This window comes from Ochotona princeps, chromosome 8 (assembly GCF_030435755.1).
Source record: "Ochotona princeps isolate mOchPri1 chromosome 8, mOchPri1.hap1, whole genome shotgun sequence".
NCBI classification, from domain to species: Eukaryota; Metazoa; Chordata; class Mammalia; order Lagomorpha; family Ochotonidae; genus Ochotona; species Ochotona princeps.
This window is the reverse complement of record NC_080839.1, coordinates 42,283,241-42,299,214: the sequence shown is the minus strand read 5'-3', so window position 1 is coordinate 42,299,214 and position 15,974 is coordinate 42,283,241. Positions and strand designations below refer to the sequence as shown.

The 15,974-nt window shown below is 41.4% G+C and overlaps 1 protein-coding gene across 1 annotated transcript; it reads right to left on the bottom strand.

The window, feature by feature from the left end:
- Positions 1–205: 205 nt before the first annotated feature.
- LOC101525248 (large ribosomal subunit protein eL6-like) lies at positions 206–892 on the bottom strand. The gene has a single exon (XM_012925423.2). It carries the CDS (start codon positions 789–791, stop codon positions 258–260), a length of 534 nt encoding a protein of 177 aa, XP_012780877.2. The 5' UTR covers positions 792–892; the 3' UTR covers positions 206–257.
- Between the last annotated feature and the right edge of the window lie 15,082 nt (positions 893–15,974).

Genomic DNA, 15,974 nt, shown 5'->3' with positions numbered 1-15,974 from the left:
ACTTTAACTGATGGCTAAAAAATTCCAGTGTAAGCTCGCCACTAACTGACAATGCATGAAGTCAGTCTGTAGCACACCCTATAGATAGAAGTCCAGAGAATGCCGCTCCCCGTTTTCATACTTCACAGTACATCTACTGAAAGGTTGAGACTGTATAGCTGTTTTTCATCTGTATTTGCTTTTCTGATGGTTTAATTTAGTCATCCTACAAAATCAACAGTTTTTTTAAATAGATATTTAGTGAGATTCTACGAAATTCAGAACACCAATTTGTGAGGGTAAACGCCGTTCTTCAGGGCGAAGAGCGAGCGCAGGTAGCCCTGGAGCGGAGGGATGGCCTTGATCTTTGGCAGAATCTGCGAATCCACGGCTTTCTGATCGGCCTTACGCTGCTCTGTGATTTCGTATTTCTCCTTCTCTGTGTCAAAGATCTCACCCTCTTGATGCTGCGGCTTCTGCAGCTGCTGCTTCTTGAGGTAGGCGTCAGTGAGGTGCTTCGGGAGCTTCACCCCACTGATGTCGATCTTCGTGGAGGTGGCTATCACAAATTTCTGGTGTATTCTACGCAGAGGGATCCGATTGAGGGAAAGAAGTCCAGTCCCTAGCAGTAAACCACTGGCCAGCTGCTTCAGGAACACCACTCTCCTGCCTCGGTGGCCCCAGGTGAGGATGGTGAGGACTGTCCCAGGGGTGATGGTTGCCCGCAGCTTCCTCACGTGCTGGCTGAAGGACTTCTTGCTGTGACTGAGCAGCTTCCCGCGCATGTCCTCAGTGGGATAATATCTAGGCATCTTGCGGAGCTTCACCACCCACGTGCCGCCGTTCTTGTCGCTGCCCACGGGCTTGGTGAGGGTGGCCTGAGGCTTCTCCTTCTACTCCATCCTGGACCTGGGGCCGCGCACTTCCTCTTGTACAGGGCTTTCCTGGAGTACATGGCCGAGCAGGAGTAGCAGCCTATGCCCCTCACCAGGACGGGGTTCCAGCTGCAATGGGGGACCCTCTTCTTGGCGTTCTTCTTGCCCTTGATGGGTTGTTTCTTCTTCCCTGGGTCGCTGGCATTGTCCGCCTGCTTGGCTGGGAGGGGCTTGTTCTTCCTGTCCGGCTTGGGGGCTGGGGCTGTTTCACAAGCTGGGAAAGAGTAAAAATCAGCAGTTTTATAGAGCAGGTTAGATGGTTCTCTTCATATGGTCAGTGTGTCAAGAAAATTGTAACTACAAGAAGAGGAAAGATTGTTAAACCTATAATTGTAAAAGATACTATCATGATAGTAAGAAGAGCAGAGCCTCACAAACAATAGCCCTTGTATCTGAACAAAAAGTAAAATTTTTATGCACATTTAGGTATTTTCAGAAATCCTCTCATCATCAAATATCTTGGATACTAACAGTAACTAGTTATTAGATTAGCTTTTGCAATTTTCTTTGAAAAGTATGGTAAAATGTGGGAGTGTTTCAAAGAAGTTACTTACTATATTTTCCAACAGAAATATTAAATCATTAAAACAATTTCCAGTCATCTGAAAAAAATCGGTTGCTTTAGATGAGATATTTTTTGTTGCAACTAAAAATGACCAAAAAAATATCAATTACAGTTTATATTTAGAGCAGATAGTGAGAATCTGTTAAAAGTAACATTATTTGATGGCATAGAAATCAGTTTAGATTTCTGTCACAATTATATCCTCACCATGATCCTCAGTCATCATCAGATTGCAAAATAGAGGCAAAAGGAAGACATTACTGGGCTTAAAGAGGCTCCACCGCTCCCATCATATGACATGTTCAGAAAGTGGCTTATTCTTGGCTCTCCTCATAGCAACTTTATAGCTAAGGGTTTTCAAAGTAGAGAAATGAAAGAAAGAAGCTTCTAGATCTCTGACCCTGGAAACCAATGATTGTTGTGTTCCAGTTGTTTGAACTTCAGATAAATGGGGTTTCCCACTTTTGATTCATTTCCCCTCAACTAATGCTGACTTTGCACTGATTCCAAATGCCGTTGCTGTCACACCATCATTAGACTCCATCTTGCAGATGAGTCCTTCCAGGAAAAAAAAAAGGCAAGTGAACTTTTATTTTATATCACTGTTACATGTGTTACTAGATCCCACCCTCAAAAATCACAATGGAAAGAGTCTACACGAACAGTTATGTAGACTGAGTATCAGTACAGATGTGGTGGATGCTCAGGTGGAGGAGGCCCTGCAGTCCCTGACACGTCTGAATCCTTCTTACACCGTATCAGAGGCTCTTCTAGGAGCTGGGCCAACAAGGTGAGCTCCTAGAGAACCTGAAGTCCCTGAAGATGTTAAACAATGTCTGCAGATTTCATCTAATGTCAGAAGAATTCTAACCCTTTGTCAAAGAGACACTGAACACAGGAAACCCAGGATTACTCACTTCCCTCTTTTCATGACAACTACTTTTCATGTGAAATAAATCATCTCTGTTGCAGTCTTCTTCCTCTGCTGGGGCCTGGGTATTACCTAGGGGATACTGGAGCTGATTGACTATTGCATATCTTCCCCTGGGTGATCGGGATTATTGGCCTCTAAGGACATGATTCTGCTTCCCCAGGGCAACAGTCGATTCTTCTTCCCACCACTTCTCCATTGAGCTGGCCCTCAACCAATTTCTAAATTAAACATTTGTTTGCCAAACATGCACAGCTGAAAGCAGCCTGGTATTGGCGTACTGCATCACTTGCAACCTGCTAGCTCCTTCTCCAATGAACAAGAGGGATAGGAGGCACTGAGGTTAGAGTTCAGGGAATAACTCACCCTCTCTCCCTCCTCTTTGGCTCCTTTCTTCCAAAATCTCTGGTTGACTCTCAATATGCATTACAAACTTGCTTACAGTTTGGAGAACAAAAAAAAATCACTCTCAAGTGAAAATTTTTATTTCCTTTTCCTGCTTCTAGACAGCCAGGGAAGTAAAATAACAGTGTGCAGCCCAAGGCCCAGTGAAGGATTGGGGTTCAGGACCACAGACACACCATGCTAGGATCTAAGCCCAAAAGACTTGCTGCAGAGGATTTTTTCAGTGTCTCTCCACTTACAGAAGGCTCATTTGTGCCAGCAGCCAACAGTTTGCATTTTCTTAGAGCTTGCGGTATCCATTCTGATTTTCTCTTCTGGCTTCAGGTTCTGCCTCTTCACTAGATTTTTGGGTTTGGTTTTGGTTTTTTGGTTTTTTTGTTTGTTTGTTTGTTTTGAGGTTCCACGTTGTCCATGTGTACTTTGTGTATATGACTGGTTTTGATGGGGGAATCTGCAAAAAAGTTAAGAGAAAGATACAGACTAGAATCTGGGCAGGAAGATGGGGGGGGGGGGGCGTTCCTCAATCAGTTCTTAATATTTTTGACACAAAGAAAAAACAAAGACTATCAAGTGACTTCTCCCAGGCAGAGAAAGGGGATCTCAACTCTGTAGTTCTGTCCGTATGGAAGACTGAATGCCTTAGTAGGGATGTGTCAGTCCTGTACAGTTCCCTGGCCAATCTTTCTGCAAAACCAGTCCTTTATGCTTTAGAGAGTTTCTTCATAAATCCACAGCCATTCTTAGCTAAATGGTTAAGAGAAGAGCTGAAATCTCTGGCCTCCTGGAGTCAGATGGTTGTACTGTAGCAGGCTAATCAAGCGAAGTGTTCTTCCAGAACACATACCATATACATACTTTTTCTCTGTAACTCAGATGCCCCACTTAGAACTTGATTGGAGCTCTGCTTCTTAATGTCTTCGTTCAATCTCACAGGTGCTCCATGAGAATCTAATGTTCTCTAGCAAGCTTATTCATAAGCCCAGGTATTCCCCACTTGGAAGGAATAAGTTGTCATTCCCAAACACATCCTGAGTTCTCTTGTCCCACAGCCTTTGCCTGCCACTTCCCGTTTGCTGAGAATGCTGTTCTGCAACCAGTCTTGTTCTGTAGTCAAATTCTGATCCATTGTCCAATGTAAATGTCATGTTCACTTTGCCACAAAGTCGACAACCCCTCCAGAAGGACATAGCATATTATTCACTGGTGTTGCCAAGGCTTTCATGTACTTGCGCCATCTCAGCTTGCTAAGCTGCAGCCAGATGTGCCTCATTACCTCTTTCTGTGAAGCAGGTGGCTTGCTGTCGGCAGCTTCCACAGTGGATACCCTCACCCTTGTATCTTCCACTTTTCCTAGTACAAAGCCTTTGTGGCTGCACATACTCCATACATAGGAGGTGGTGGTATTGATAATGATCACACAGGAATATGAGAAGTATACAAAAGAGAAATATAAAAAGAAAGGAAAATATGAAAAATACTATGACTTTAGGAAGACTCAAGGGACATGGCAAATGACCCTCCCAACAGAAAGAGAAAACTAGAAAATATGATGAGATTTTGAAAGAACATCAACCATATTGCTCTGCAGATTTCTGATGGGATTAGAGATTTTTTTTAAATTAGGAATCAGAGTCTACTCTGTAGATGTGAAGCACATACCCAGTTGTCTCTGATAACAAGTGCCCTGCAGACAGCAGCACGTGCCACCCCAGGATGTCAGTTGGTGGCAATCAGAGGCCGTAATAGTAAGAATCAAAGGATCAAACTTCAGCAGGTTTCTTATTGGAAAAATGTAAAGTGTGAGTTGAAGCATGGACAGGTACAAATATATTTATGTAAATGATTTAAAGGCTGGGATAAGCCAGAAATCTTCCAGACTTGGTCACACAGTATACCTATTTATGGAGCCACAAAAGGCACTGGGCTAGAAATTGTGGAGGAGTGTATCACCTCCCTGCCTTTCTTCACCCCCGCCCTCACCCCATGGAATGGGGCTATGCTTGCCAAATAATATTTCTTCTTCATCATCATTGTAAATCTGTGGTAAGAAGACTATATTTCAGACATTTGCAGAAGTGTCAGAAGAGAAAATATACCACCAACCAGTGGTCGATAAGATTACCCACCTGGGGAAATTAATGAAAATGTGCTTGAATGAAGGTGTTACATATGAAAAAAAAATCTATGAATTCAGTTTCATTCTTTGTAGGTTAATCTTATATTTTTACATCCTTCTATGAGCAGTTGGGCATGGGGTGAGTGTGTTCCACTGTCAAGGTTAAGTGGCTTCCGAGGTCTCTAATACAGGCCTTGGCAGTGGTGCACCACAGGGCAACCTGGTGAAAAAAAAAAACAGCTATTGCTATCTATCTTTTCACTGCACACAAGATTTCCTGCTTCACCTATAAGAGGCTAATTTGATATCTGACATATAGTTGTGCTCAATAAATACTGGCTGTGCATGACAATCAGAAACAGAAGTATAGCATTTAGGAGTGGGCAATTGGTGTAGTGGTTTAGACGTTGCTTAAGACACTTGAATCCCATATCAGAGTGCCTGGATTCAAGTACTAGATCCCAAATGCCCCTGGGGAGGCAGTAGATACTGGTTCAAGTGACTTGAGTCTCAGCCATTCGAGTGAGAGATCTGGATGCTGCTCAAGAGCCCCCCAAAAAACGTGTGTGGCATTTAATGTGGCCTTATACATTACCTTCACGGTAAGTCAGAAAAGAAACACAAGTGCAGCCGCCAATGTTTAATGATGCATGAAAATACTGCCACTAAAGTGCACTATTAAAAGCTGAAGCTTGTGTGCCAAAGAGACCTGACGGAATATGTAGATCCTTGGGCCAAGGCCGTGTCTTCTAACTTTGAAAGTGATGAGCGCCAAGCCCCCTTGCAGCACAAAGAAACCAGATAAACCCAGAGAGGTAGAGAAACGACAGAAATGGAAGTGACCGATGGGACAAGTAAAGCTCCTACCTGTATGTTCTCGCAAAGCCTCTTGCCATCTGTTACGGTCATGGCTTATATTTGAACCTTCTGTTTTGTTGACTCACTGAAACAAAACCCATAATTCTGAAAGCAAGTAAAAATCCATGCCAACCAAAGTAATCTGTATTAGTTGAAATTGCAACAAACAAATCTTGACTCCTTGAAAGAAATGCCAAAGCAACATAGTTGTTACTATTATTTCTCCACTTCAATGAACACGCTCTAGTAACCAGCGTGATATCTTTGGCTTAAAATGCTACAGCAGCAAACTTATCAGGATTATTCTAATGAGTGCCTTATAATAAGCTATTTAGAAACCACAGTACATTTGATATCCCCCCAGGAAGATAGCTTTATTCCTAAAAAGAAAAAAAGATGATGAAAACTCTGCATTGGGTTGCTTAATAAAAGGAGAATTTTTGGATTTTTTTTTAAAGATTTTTTCTTATTTGAAAGGCATGGTTACAAACAGAGAAGAGACAAAGGCAATAAAGGTAAGAGTTGGGCCAATTTGAAGCTAGGAAACAGGAGCTGCTTCTGGATCTCCCACATGATGCAGGGGCCCAAGCACGTGAGCCGCCTTCCAGTGCTTTCCCTGCCACATTAGCAGGAAGCTGTACCAGAAATTGAGTAGCCAGTACACCAACTGGCATCCATATGGGATGCTGGGGCTGCAGGTGAAGGCTTAACCTACTACACCAAGTAGCTAGGCCCAAAGGAGAGTTTTAAGGTCTGTTTCTTCATAGTTTTTATAAAATTGGTCATGCTTCTAGTCTTGCTGTATTATGATCCTACAGAGTGCCACTTATGAGTATTTCATGATACGATTTGAGTATAAGTGTGACATGAATTAACTAGGTAATATAAGAACATCTCTGAAACTTGTTCTGTTGTTTCGTTTGGACCCAGTCATCAGTCAGTGAGGGGCACAAATTCCTTTTCCTCAGTAACTGAAGAACAGTTGGTGAGATGAGGCGCAATCACACTTGTTCAGAGAGGCAGGACCAGAGAAGAAATACTGTGTTCTCAGTTCCTTTTCCAGATGTATTATACAAAGCAGGAATGCCCTCGTGTGCAGGAAGGCTAACTCTGTGTTGAGTCACTCAGGAAAGTTAGTGGATATGAAGTTGACAGCAGCTTGGGAAGAGCCAGCTGTTGCACCCAGAAAAGGAAGCGGAGACATGTAAATGGAAGAAATTCTGAGTGAAGGAGTGGACTGTGGTGGTGGGGTGAGTGTCTGAGATGGGCTCAGTTTCAGATGGAAGAGCAACCTAATGTTCTGGACTGGATGTTGAAGCACTTTGTAGGATGGTTTATAAAATATACATTAATTAGGGTAGATAGCAATCACCTGTTATGTCAGGCTAAGGAGTTAGCGTTTTATCCAAAGCCTACGCTATTATCTTTTGCTAAGGTATTTCCAGATTTCATTGGTTAATAGCAACAGAATGTTTAAAACTGTTTATTCAAAAAGTTGAATGTTGGCTGCTATTTCAAATATTTCTGCACCAGGCAAATGGAACATTTGAATCTGTGTAGGGAATACTTTCAAAAAGATTATGGAAAATGAAATTAAAAGATAAGCTTATTTTGGTGCAAAAATTCTTTGAAATCCAAGCATACAAGAGACCTTCTCAAAAATTTCTGGAAAATGTGTGTTACGAAAAAAAAGTGCATGGATTTCAAGTTTTCTTGAACCAAAATAAAGTAATTTTTAAATTCCATTTTCCCATGAACTTTTTGAAGTACCTTTGCATATTTTAGTCACTGTTTATATGAAGGACACATTAATTTAGTTATTATTTTCTTTGGTTGATTTTTTTTAATAGGGCTGGTGTGAGATGGAAAAAAATGTCTGAATATTTTGTGCCCAAAAAAATGTGTTTGGAGACTTGAAACAGATAAGTACATATGATATTGTTGTTCTTATTTTCTATTTTTACTCTCTATTATAGTTAAGTATTCATTAGGGAGTAAATCGCTAAAAGGCAAGTTATGATTGCAAGTAATTTTATGAGAGTCACTTTTTAGATTGGAGCACAGGTTAAAATACCCCCCATATACAGTGTCCTGTATGCACAGCTCACAAGTATTATTCAACTTTCTCCTCTCTTAATTCTACCATTCAGTCATCCCAATAGGGGTGTTGACTTTAAAAAAAAAAAGACATTTCTTTTACAATTTGAATTGAGCCAAATTGTTAGGACAAGATATATTAGAAAGAAACTGATGCACATCCGAGAACATACAATGTAAGTTATCCAAGTGCTTGAATTACATCATAGTTACCATTTAATGGAAAGTTCCTCATGTTTGTCTCATGCATAGGGAATCCAGATGCCCATGGCTTCCTAGGTAACTCTTGAAGGAGGTGCTCAAAGCTATAAATATGTCAGATAGTGGTCAGATTTAGCCTACCCTGGCTTTGCTGGCATTTGCTACCCAGAGCCGCTTCTTTTATGTACACAGATCTAAAGAATTTGACACTTGTTCTTTGCACAATTTTTATTTCAAAATTAGGACTATTTGTGTATTTTCTTTGGATGTCAGTTGAAGCTTAAAACAGAGGCAAGTTTGAAGTCCAGATGTACAAACCTGACCAGCATGTTCTTCTGTTTCACTTGCTTATTTGCTTCTCTCTCCCACTTCTCTACTTCCCTGCCTCTCACCTCTTCAATTTTTTAATATTTTCACGTTATTAATAATTCTTATTTGAAAAATAAAGAGATAAATAGATTGACATAATGTTCCTATACGTGGTTTGCCCCTCACATGCCCCCTACCGCTGATATTGAGCCAATCTGAAACTCAATCCAAGTCTCCCACGCAATGGCAGTTATGGAACAACCTAAGCCATCACCTGCTGCTGCCTCCCAGACTGCATATCTGCCCAAAACTGGCGCTGGACGTGGTGTAAGAGCTGGAAACCAGGCATTCCATATGAGCCACAGCTCCCAAGTGCCATCTTTACTGGTATTCTTAATACCCACCCTCACCTCTTGTTATTTCATTGTTTCTCTACTCCTAAATGAGTCAACTGTTAGCAGTCTGGTATATAGCTGCCAGAAGGGAAGCCTGCAACTCTTTCTGTGTCCATAGAAACCCTCACGTCTGACAGATTTTGCATTGCAAAGGTTGCCACTTGATGTTTTCTTGCATCCAGATTCCATGTAAGTCTGTGGGGATGATAAACCAATATATTACTTGGAACTAAAGAACTTTATTATTCCCATAAAATCCTTATCCCCTTAAATTCCTAAGCTGTATCTGGATGCATCCAACATGTGCATAAACCCCTCAAGTTTTACTGAGCTGTGTTTTCACATCTTCTGCCAATCTCTATTAATCTTTAGCCAATCTTTTATAGCCTCCAGGTCAACATGTATATTCCAATATTCTCTGGTTTACCAGCTGGCACAAACTCAAGGAGGATGAGATAACATTCAATAGCCACCTTTACAAGTTTCTTCTTCATTCTGTGATGCCAAAGGTTTTAAACTCAGACTTCAAATGTCTGATAAGGAAAACCTGTGGTCTTTACATGATTTCCAAATATGAAATCCTTACACTTGGAACTCTCTGCTTGTTACTGCTGTGTCTCTTCTTAAAGGCTGTAGTGGTTAGCACACAGCAGGCAATTTGAGAGGGTGTTTGCAAAAGGTTCCCCGTACCTGAAACCCCACATGCTGTGTAAGTGTCTAAGCTCCCCAGAAGAAAAGTGCATGCCTTTGGGGATCATTTCCTACCCATCTTGTACAATAGTCTCCTCTCCGCAAGTTTCTTTAATATATGGAATCAAATGTGAATGGACTCTTTCTTCCTCTGCAGTTGAATTCTTAATGCACGTTTTGGAAGGTGGAATATATGCTTTGTTGTAAGTTTGCACAAAAAGAAAAGTTTGAATCAAATTGCTTTGACTGAGTCCTCTATCATGACGGTCCAAAGATTTTATGAATTTGTATTTTACCTTTGTTTTTTTAAAAACAGAGAAAATGTATACACTGTGCTAATTGCTTTGTTTATAACATAAAATTTATTAAACCTTCCCAAAAAATCTAAGGCTGTGATCTTTCCACCATACAAGTGAGAAAGCAGAAGCTCTAGAAAGTTTGAGTTGTGCACTCTACTCACATTGTGTGGAAGAGAGTTCCATTCCTAAATATCTGATACACAAATAAATAAGTTAAAAAACAAAAGCATCTCTATGCAACTCCTTAATGCAGGATTTGCTTTTCCTATCTTAATTCATAATCTCTGAATGGCATGCTTTTCTCCTTTCGTTGTAGCCTCCTATGAGCATGGAAAGAACTTGGCATCAGAGACAGGAGCAACAAGGGTGCTTAGTAATGTTGATCTCCTCTGAATCCATCTATGAGGATTACCTCATTCCATTTCCCAAAGAATGGTCAGAAAGGTACTCTTGTTTTTCTTATTTCACAGGCAAGAAAACTTAGGTTTAATAAGCAGCTAACCTTCTCAGGGCCCTTAGTTCCCAAAAAGCAGAGATGCCAGAATTAAGAGACTTAACTGTGTGGCATGAGCATCCTGGGACAGACACAGCACAGTCTTGGCACACTGGTCATCCTAGGAAGGATGCTGTAGTGCGTACTCCAGCCTCTATGCCTAACCTTCACATGGTGCTGGTACATGTAGTTTCCAGTTCAGTTCAAAACCTAGGATAACAGTTAATTTGTGCAGCATAAAGATGGACAGATCAGAGTTGCAGAAATGCTTTGCGTGGAGGGTCTACAAGTCCCTTCTCTGCTGCTTTGCAACTGTTTTCCTTTCTGCTATGCCTATAATCACCTTCTTTTCAATGCCGCCCACCCACCCCCTACCTTGTAGCCAGTGACTGCAGACTGGTTGAATCTCTTACCTTGGGCCTGTGACTGCTGGAATAGTTGGAATACAAGACGTTCCACGGTGTCCTACATGAAGAAAATAAGCCAGGCTCTATAGGAATCATGTCTCTATAATATTTCTGGTAATTAGTTTATGAAGTCTCAGAAGAGAAGGATCCGATGTTTAAAGTCGAGGAGGCTCGACTTTGACACTTGCACTCCATGGTCAGATCATAGAAACTGCACTTTTCTTCATGGTTGGGGTTCTGAGATCAGCAGTTCAGTTGGAGGGCTCCTCAAAGAAGCTTCTTCCGAGGTGATCCCAGGGCTGATTCGTGCATGTGCATGTCAGTGCAGAGTCCAGAACAGCCCATTGCCCCAGTCAGCTTACGCATATGTTAACAGTTGCAATTGCTGGGTCAGTGCTGTTTCCAGCCCTGTTTTCTACAAAAACCAATGCTCTGTGTGTGTGTGTGTGTGTGTGTGTGTGTGTGTGTGTGTTTATTTGAAGGAGAACTACAAAACAGCGAGAGAGAGAAACATAAAGAGAGAGGTGAATGGGGTGGGGAGTGTCCACCATCATCTGCTGGTTCTCTTCCCAAACACCCACAACGGTCAGGGCTGGCCCAGACTGAAGTTCGGAGCCAGGAACTCCACTCAGGTCTCCCACGTGGGTGGCAGGGATCCATGTATCTGAGTCACCACTTGCTAACTACCCAGGTTCCCATTAGCAGGAAGCAGGTCAGAAACAAAAGTGAGACTCACACTAAGGCCTGCCCATATGGAATGTGAGCATCCCAAGTGACAGTCTGACCCATGGTACCACAGTACCTGTCTACCCTCACCTTGTACAAAGAGTCATCTTCAGATCTGACTTTTCCAGATCTGCATACACAGTAATACTGTAGGGAATATACCCACATCTATTAACTATTATATCTTCTTAAGACTGTAGCTCTCCCTCTTGGCTACCAATTAAAATTTCTTTAAAACAACCTTACTGGTATGTCTGATAAAATTTGTAATAAATTAATATTACTAGGTTGTAATTTCAAAATATATTTTAGCAATAGACTGTTATTGGTTTACGGCCATACCACCCTAAACATGCCCATCCTTGTCTGATCTCAGAAGGTGAGCAGGGTCTGGCCTGGTTAGTACTTGGATGGGAGGAAACAGACTATGAACATGTTTAAAACTCACTTCTATATTTACTACATTTATCACCTGTTAGATAACACTACAAATTTTCTGATGGGCTCAGTTGTTCTAAGTGCTAACAGCCAGTAGTTACCTAATATTGTATCCCTCCAGAGGCATATGTAATTTTTTTTAAGATTTATTTATTTTTATTGGAAAGTCAGATATACAGAGAGGAGGAGAGACAGAGAGAGGAAGATCTTCCATCCGATGGTTCACTGTTCAAGCGGTTGCAACAGCTGAAGCTGAGCCAATCCGAAGCCAGGAGCCAGGAGCTTCTTCCAGGTCACCCACGTGGGTGCAGGGTCCTAAAGCTTTGGGCCATCCTTGACTGCTTTCCCAGGCCACAAGCAGGAAGCTGGATGGGAAGCAGGACTGCCAGGATTAGAACCAGCGGCCTTATGGGAACCTGACATGTTCAAGGCAAGGACTTTAACCGCTACACTATTGTGCCAGGCCCGGCATATGTAATCTTAGCCAACATTTCTTAAGGATTTTCAGGAATAACTACAGAAATCGTTAGAATAGTAGGATCAAATTAGGGTATGGGTTGAGAGAACTTTTGAAAACAATGACAAGACTTCATTTCCATGTGCTTCTGCTGCTGCAGATACAGTGATATGAACTTAAACTGTTACCTAAAACAAGCAGCAAAAGGTGACTGCTGAAGTGGAAATATGGCTACTGCCTAACACTTAAGAACTCTTAAGAACACTTAAGAACTCCAGTTTTGCCCCTTAGAAACAATAGGTGCCAGGACCAATCTCTTTCAGAACCCCAGTCCCCACAGAAAGAAACAGATCTTTTCCAAGCAAAGTGCAACAATGTAACCTTGACTCCATTTCAGCTCCATGGCTTGTGATTTTGGTGGAACAATGCTACCTGATGGTGGAGAGCTCTGTGGGCAGTGTTAGTGCCTAGGTTGTAACTCATTGTGACTACACCCATGTGGGGTTTGGGCCAAGTGATTCCACCTTCAATTTGAGTTTAATCACACAAACAATTTCCCTTTTACTCAAGTACTTTCTGATGCACTCACGTCTACATGGAAATTTTTAAAGCCTTTCCCATGGGCAAGTTCTGGTCTGCCCTGCCTAGCCCTGAATTAAATTGATAATTAGCCAAACATAATGATGTAAAGTATTAATCCCTGAATCATAAGATTGAAAAACTCCTTGAGACGATCTGCATTGTCCTTGTGTATGCTTGTTTTACCTAATTCAAATAAGATGCTCATTACCGAAGGGGCACTCTCTTTAGCTTAACCCATAAGCACCCTTCCCAACTTCCACAGCAACACTCAAGTAACATGATCGCTACATTATCTTCTTGCATTTAGCTGATCACACCTAACTTCGCTGTGCATTGCACCTCTTAGGGCTGCCCAGCTCCTTATCCCCTGTGTTCTCACAGTTTTTGGATATTACTATTCTTACCTTGATATCTGACACATCTGCTCTTTGAGTTTATGAATGCTTTCCCTTTCTCACTTTTACCTCTTCCTATTCTTTTTTATCCCATGTAAAAAGGCACCTGGGATCTTTGCAGTCTGATCACTGTGCCTTAGGATCATTACCAGGGATGCAGTTAACACATCATTCTTGAAATTGGCCAGTGTGGGGTGCTCCTCCTTTTTTTCCTTTTAATTTGTTTTCTTTTATTGGAAAGGCAGATTTACAGAAATAAGGAGAGACAGGAAAGGAAGATCCTTTATTTGCTGACTGGTTCACTCCTGCAAATGGTCACAATTGCCTTAGATGAACCAATCTGAAGCCAAGAACCTCTCCTGGGCTTCCAGAATGGATACAGTGTCCCAAGACCTTGGGCCCCCCTCCATTGCCCTCCCAGACCACAAGCAGGGAGCTAGATGGGAAGTGGAACAGCTAGGACACAAACCGATGCCCACATGGGACCCTGGAACATTCGAGGTATAGGATTAACCTTTTGAGCCATTGTGTTGGACTCCTGAGTGCTCCTTCTTATAAATGGAAAGTTAATGTCACTAAAGGTTCTTTTAGTATTCTGCCTCTGAGAAAACCACCCATTGTGCCAAAACATGCTTGTCTGACCTCCTCTGAATCATTGAACACCAAACAATAACCCAGTCTTACACCCAAACCAGGGTATCCAAGCTTCCCTCCTGTTTACGGGGATTTTTACATGATTTAAGGTTGGAGTTTAGCTTCTACTAAATGAAGATGAGTAATAAAAGGGATTACTGAGATAATTACAACTCCATGGGACTTTCTAGAGAGGCCCGAAAGGAAAGCAAGAGGACTGCCAGTTGCAGTCTTGTAATCAACTTACAATGTTCTGGTGCTGGGAGGGCTTGCCCCTGACCCTTCCTCTCCTGTTCTTATAGAAAGGGAAGCCTGCAAAATGGTTCTGGAGGCTGGCACAGGCATGATTCTCCTTTCCTAGGACTGCCACAGATGATGAAGCCACTGCACTATAGAGCTCTTTGGTTCTATAAATGTGTCCAGCTCTCCGGACAGTCAGGAGTGGAAGTTTGATCCTGGCTATTAATTTTAGTCAAAGCAAGTATTTACAGTTGCAAATGAACTCTATAGAAAAGCAATAGAAGCAAAATCATTTGATTCAAACCATTGTCCCTTTTAATTTGCTTTAACCACTCGTACAGACCAAAATAGAATTGAAAAAGACATTACAGGGCTCAATGGGAAGCCACTTCAGAATCAACTACTGTTTGTTCAGTACCTACTGTGTGTCAGGATTGTGGTCTACCCTCTGGTATATAATCACTCCTCAGCAAAGTGTGGGCTCCAATACCGAACCTCAAAGTACTCTCCTGACTATTCCAGTGAAGTGACATGCTATACAATACCTGACACCAGATCTACCCTCAAAAATGGCAGCCGTGGCTTTGCCCTTACTTATCTTCACAAAAACAGCCAGAGAGGCAACAAGAATCCAACCTACAATGTGATTTATCTCCTGTGTCTGAAACCTTCATGCATGGAAAATAATAACACTACTGAATTTGTAACAGGCTGTGATTTACATAATGCATTCACATGTATTATCTTCGTTAATATCCAAATCCTACTTTTAAAGTAAGAATTAGTTTCTGCATTTTCAGAGATGAGTATTGGAGATGGAGAACACTGAAATGACTTGTTCAATCTCAAACAATGAAGACAGGTCTTAAACCCATCAAAACTTACTGGTGGGAAGACTGGATTTTCCAGGCTATGATGATGACCTTAAGTATGCCTTCCATTCCTAATTCAAAATATCTTTCCACTTATCTGAATGGTCCCAGAATCCCTCCACTAAAAACATACATTTGAAGTTTGGGTTTCCAAAATGTTCTTATAAATGCAAATGCTCTATCCCCTCCCAGCTTCTGGTAACTTGTGGTCTAATCTCTGCCTGTATCTTCAGCTAGTTCTCTCCTTTTCTGTGTCCCTACAAGTCTGATTTGAAATTTCTCTCTACATTGCATTCATGAGGACACTTGCAATCGCATTTAGGGTCTACATGTAAAACCCAGGAAAAGCTTCTGAAGCTTATTAAGCACATATTTCTCCATATAAGGTGATACTCATTCCTTCGCTTTGTCAGGCAATAGTCACAGTTTGTGGAAATTCAGAAGTGAATGCATCCTCAAGAGTATACTACAATTACTGCATGGAATGCCCTATTTTTTTTTCCAGTGAGCAGCTGTGGCTGTATTTTCACCTTTTAAATAAAAGCAACTTATGGAAAGAATAATTTAGAAAAGTACACAAGGAATTCTAATGTTCAGAAAACAAAGTATATAAAGATATGTACATGTACAACTATTAATATATATGTATATGTGTGTGGGGGAGAGAAAGAATGAATGAGAACTATACTGAAAAGTGATTTTGCATCTTTATTCCTGAGGTACACCAGGATTTTTCTTTTATTTTTAATTATACTTCTATATTGTTACATTATTTTTTTCTTTTTCCTATATTTGCCATGTCATGATACACTTATATAACAGAAAGTTAAACTTGCCATGGTGAGATGAATGACTATGCTATTGTATTAACTTGGGGAAAATAGTAGGAGGAAAATATAGAGAGGAAGGAGGGGAAGGGGAAAGAGGAGGAAGGGCCCCTCTGCTTCTAAA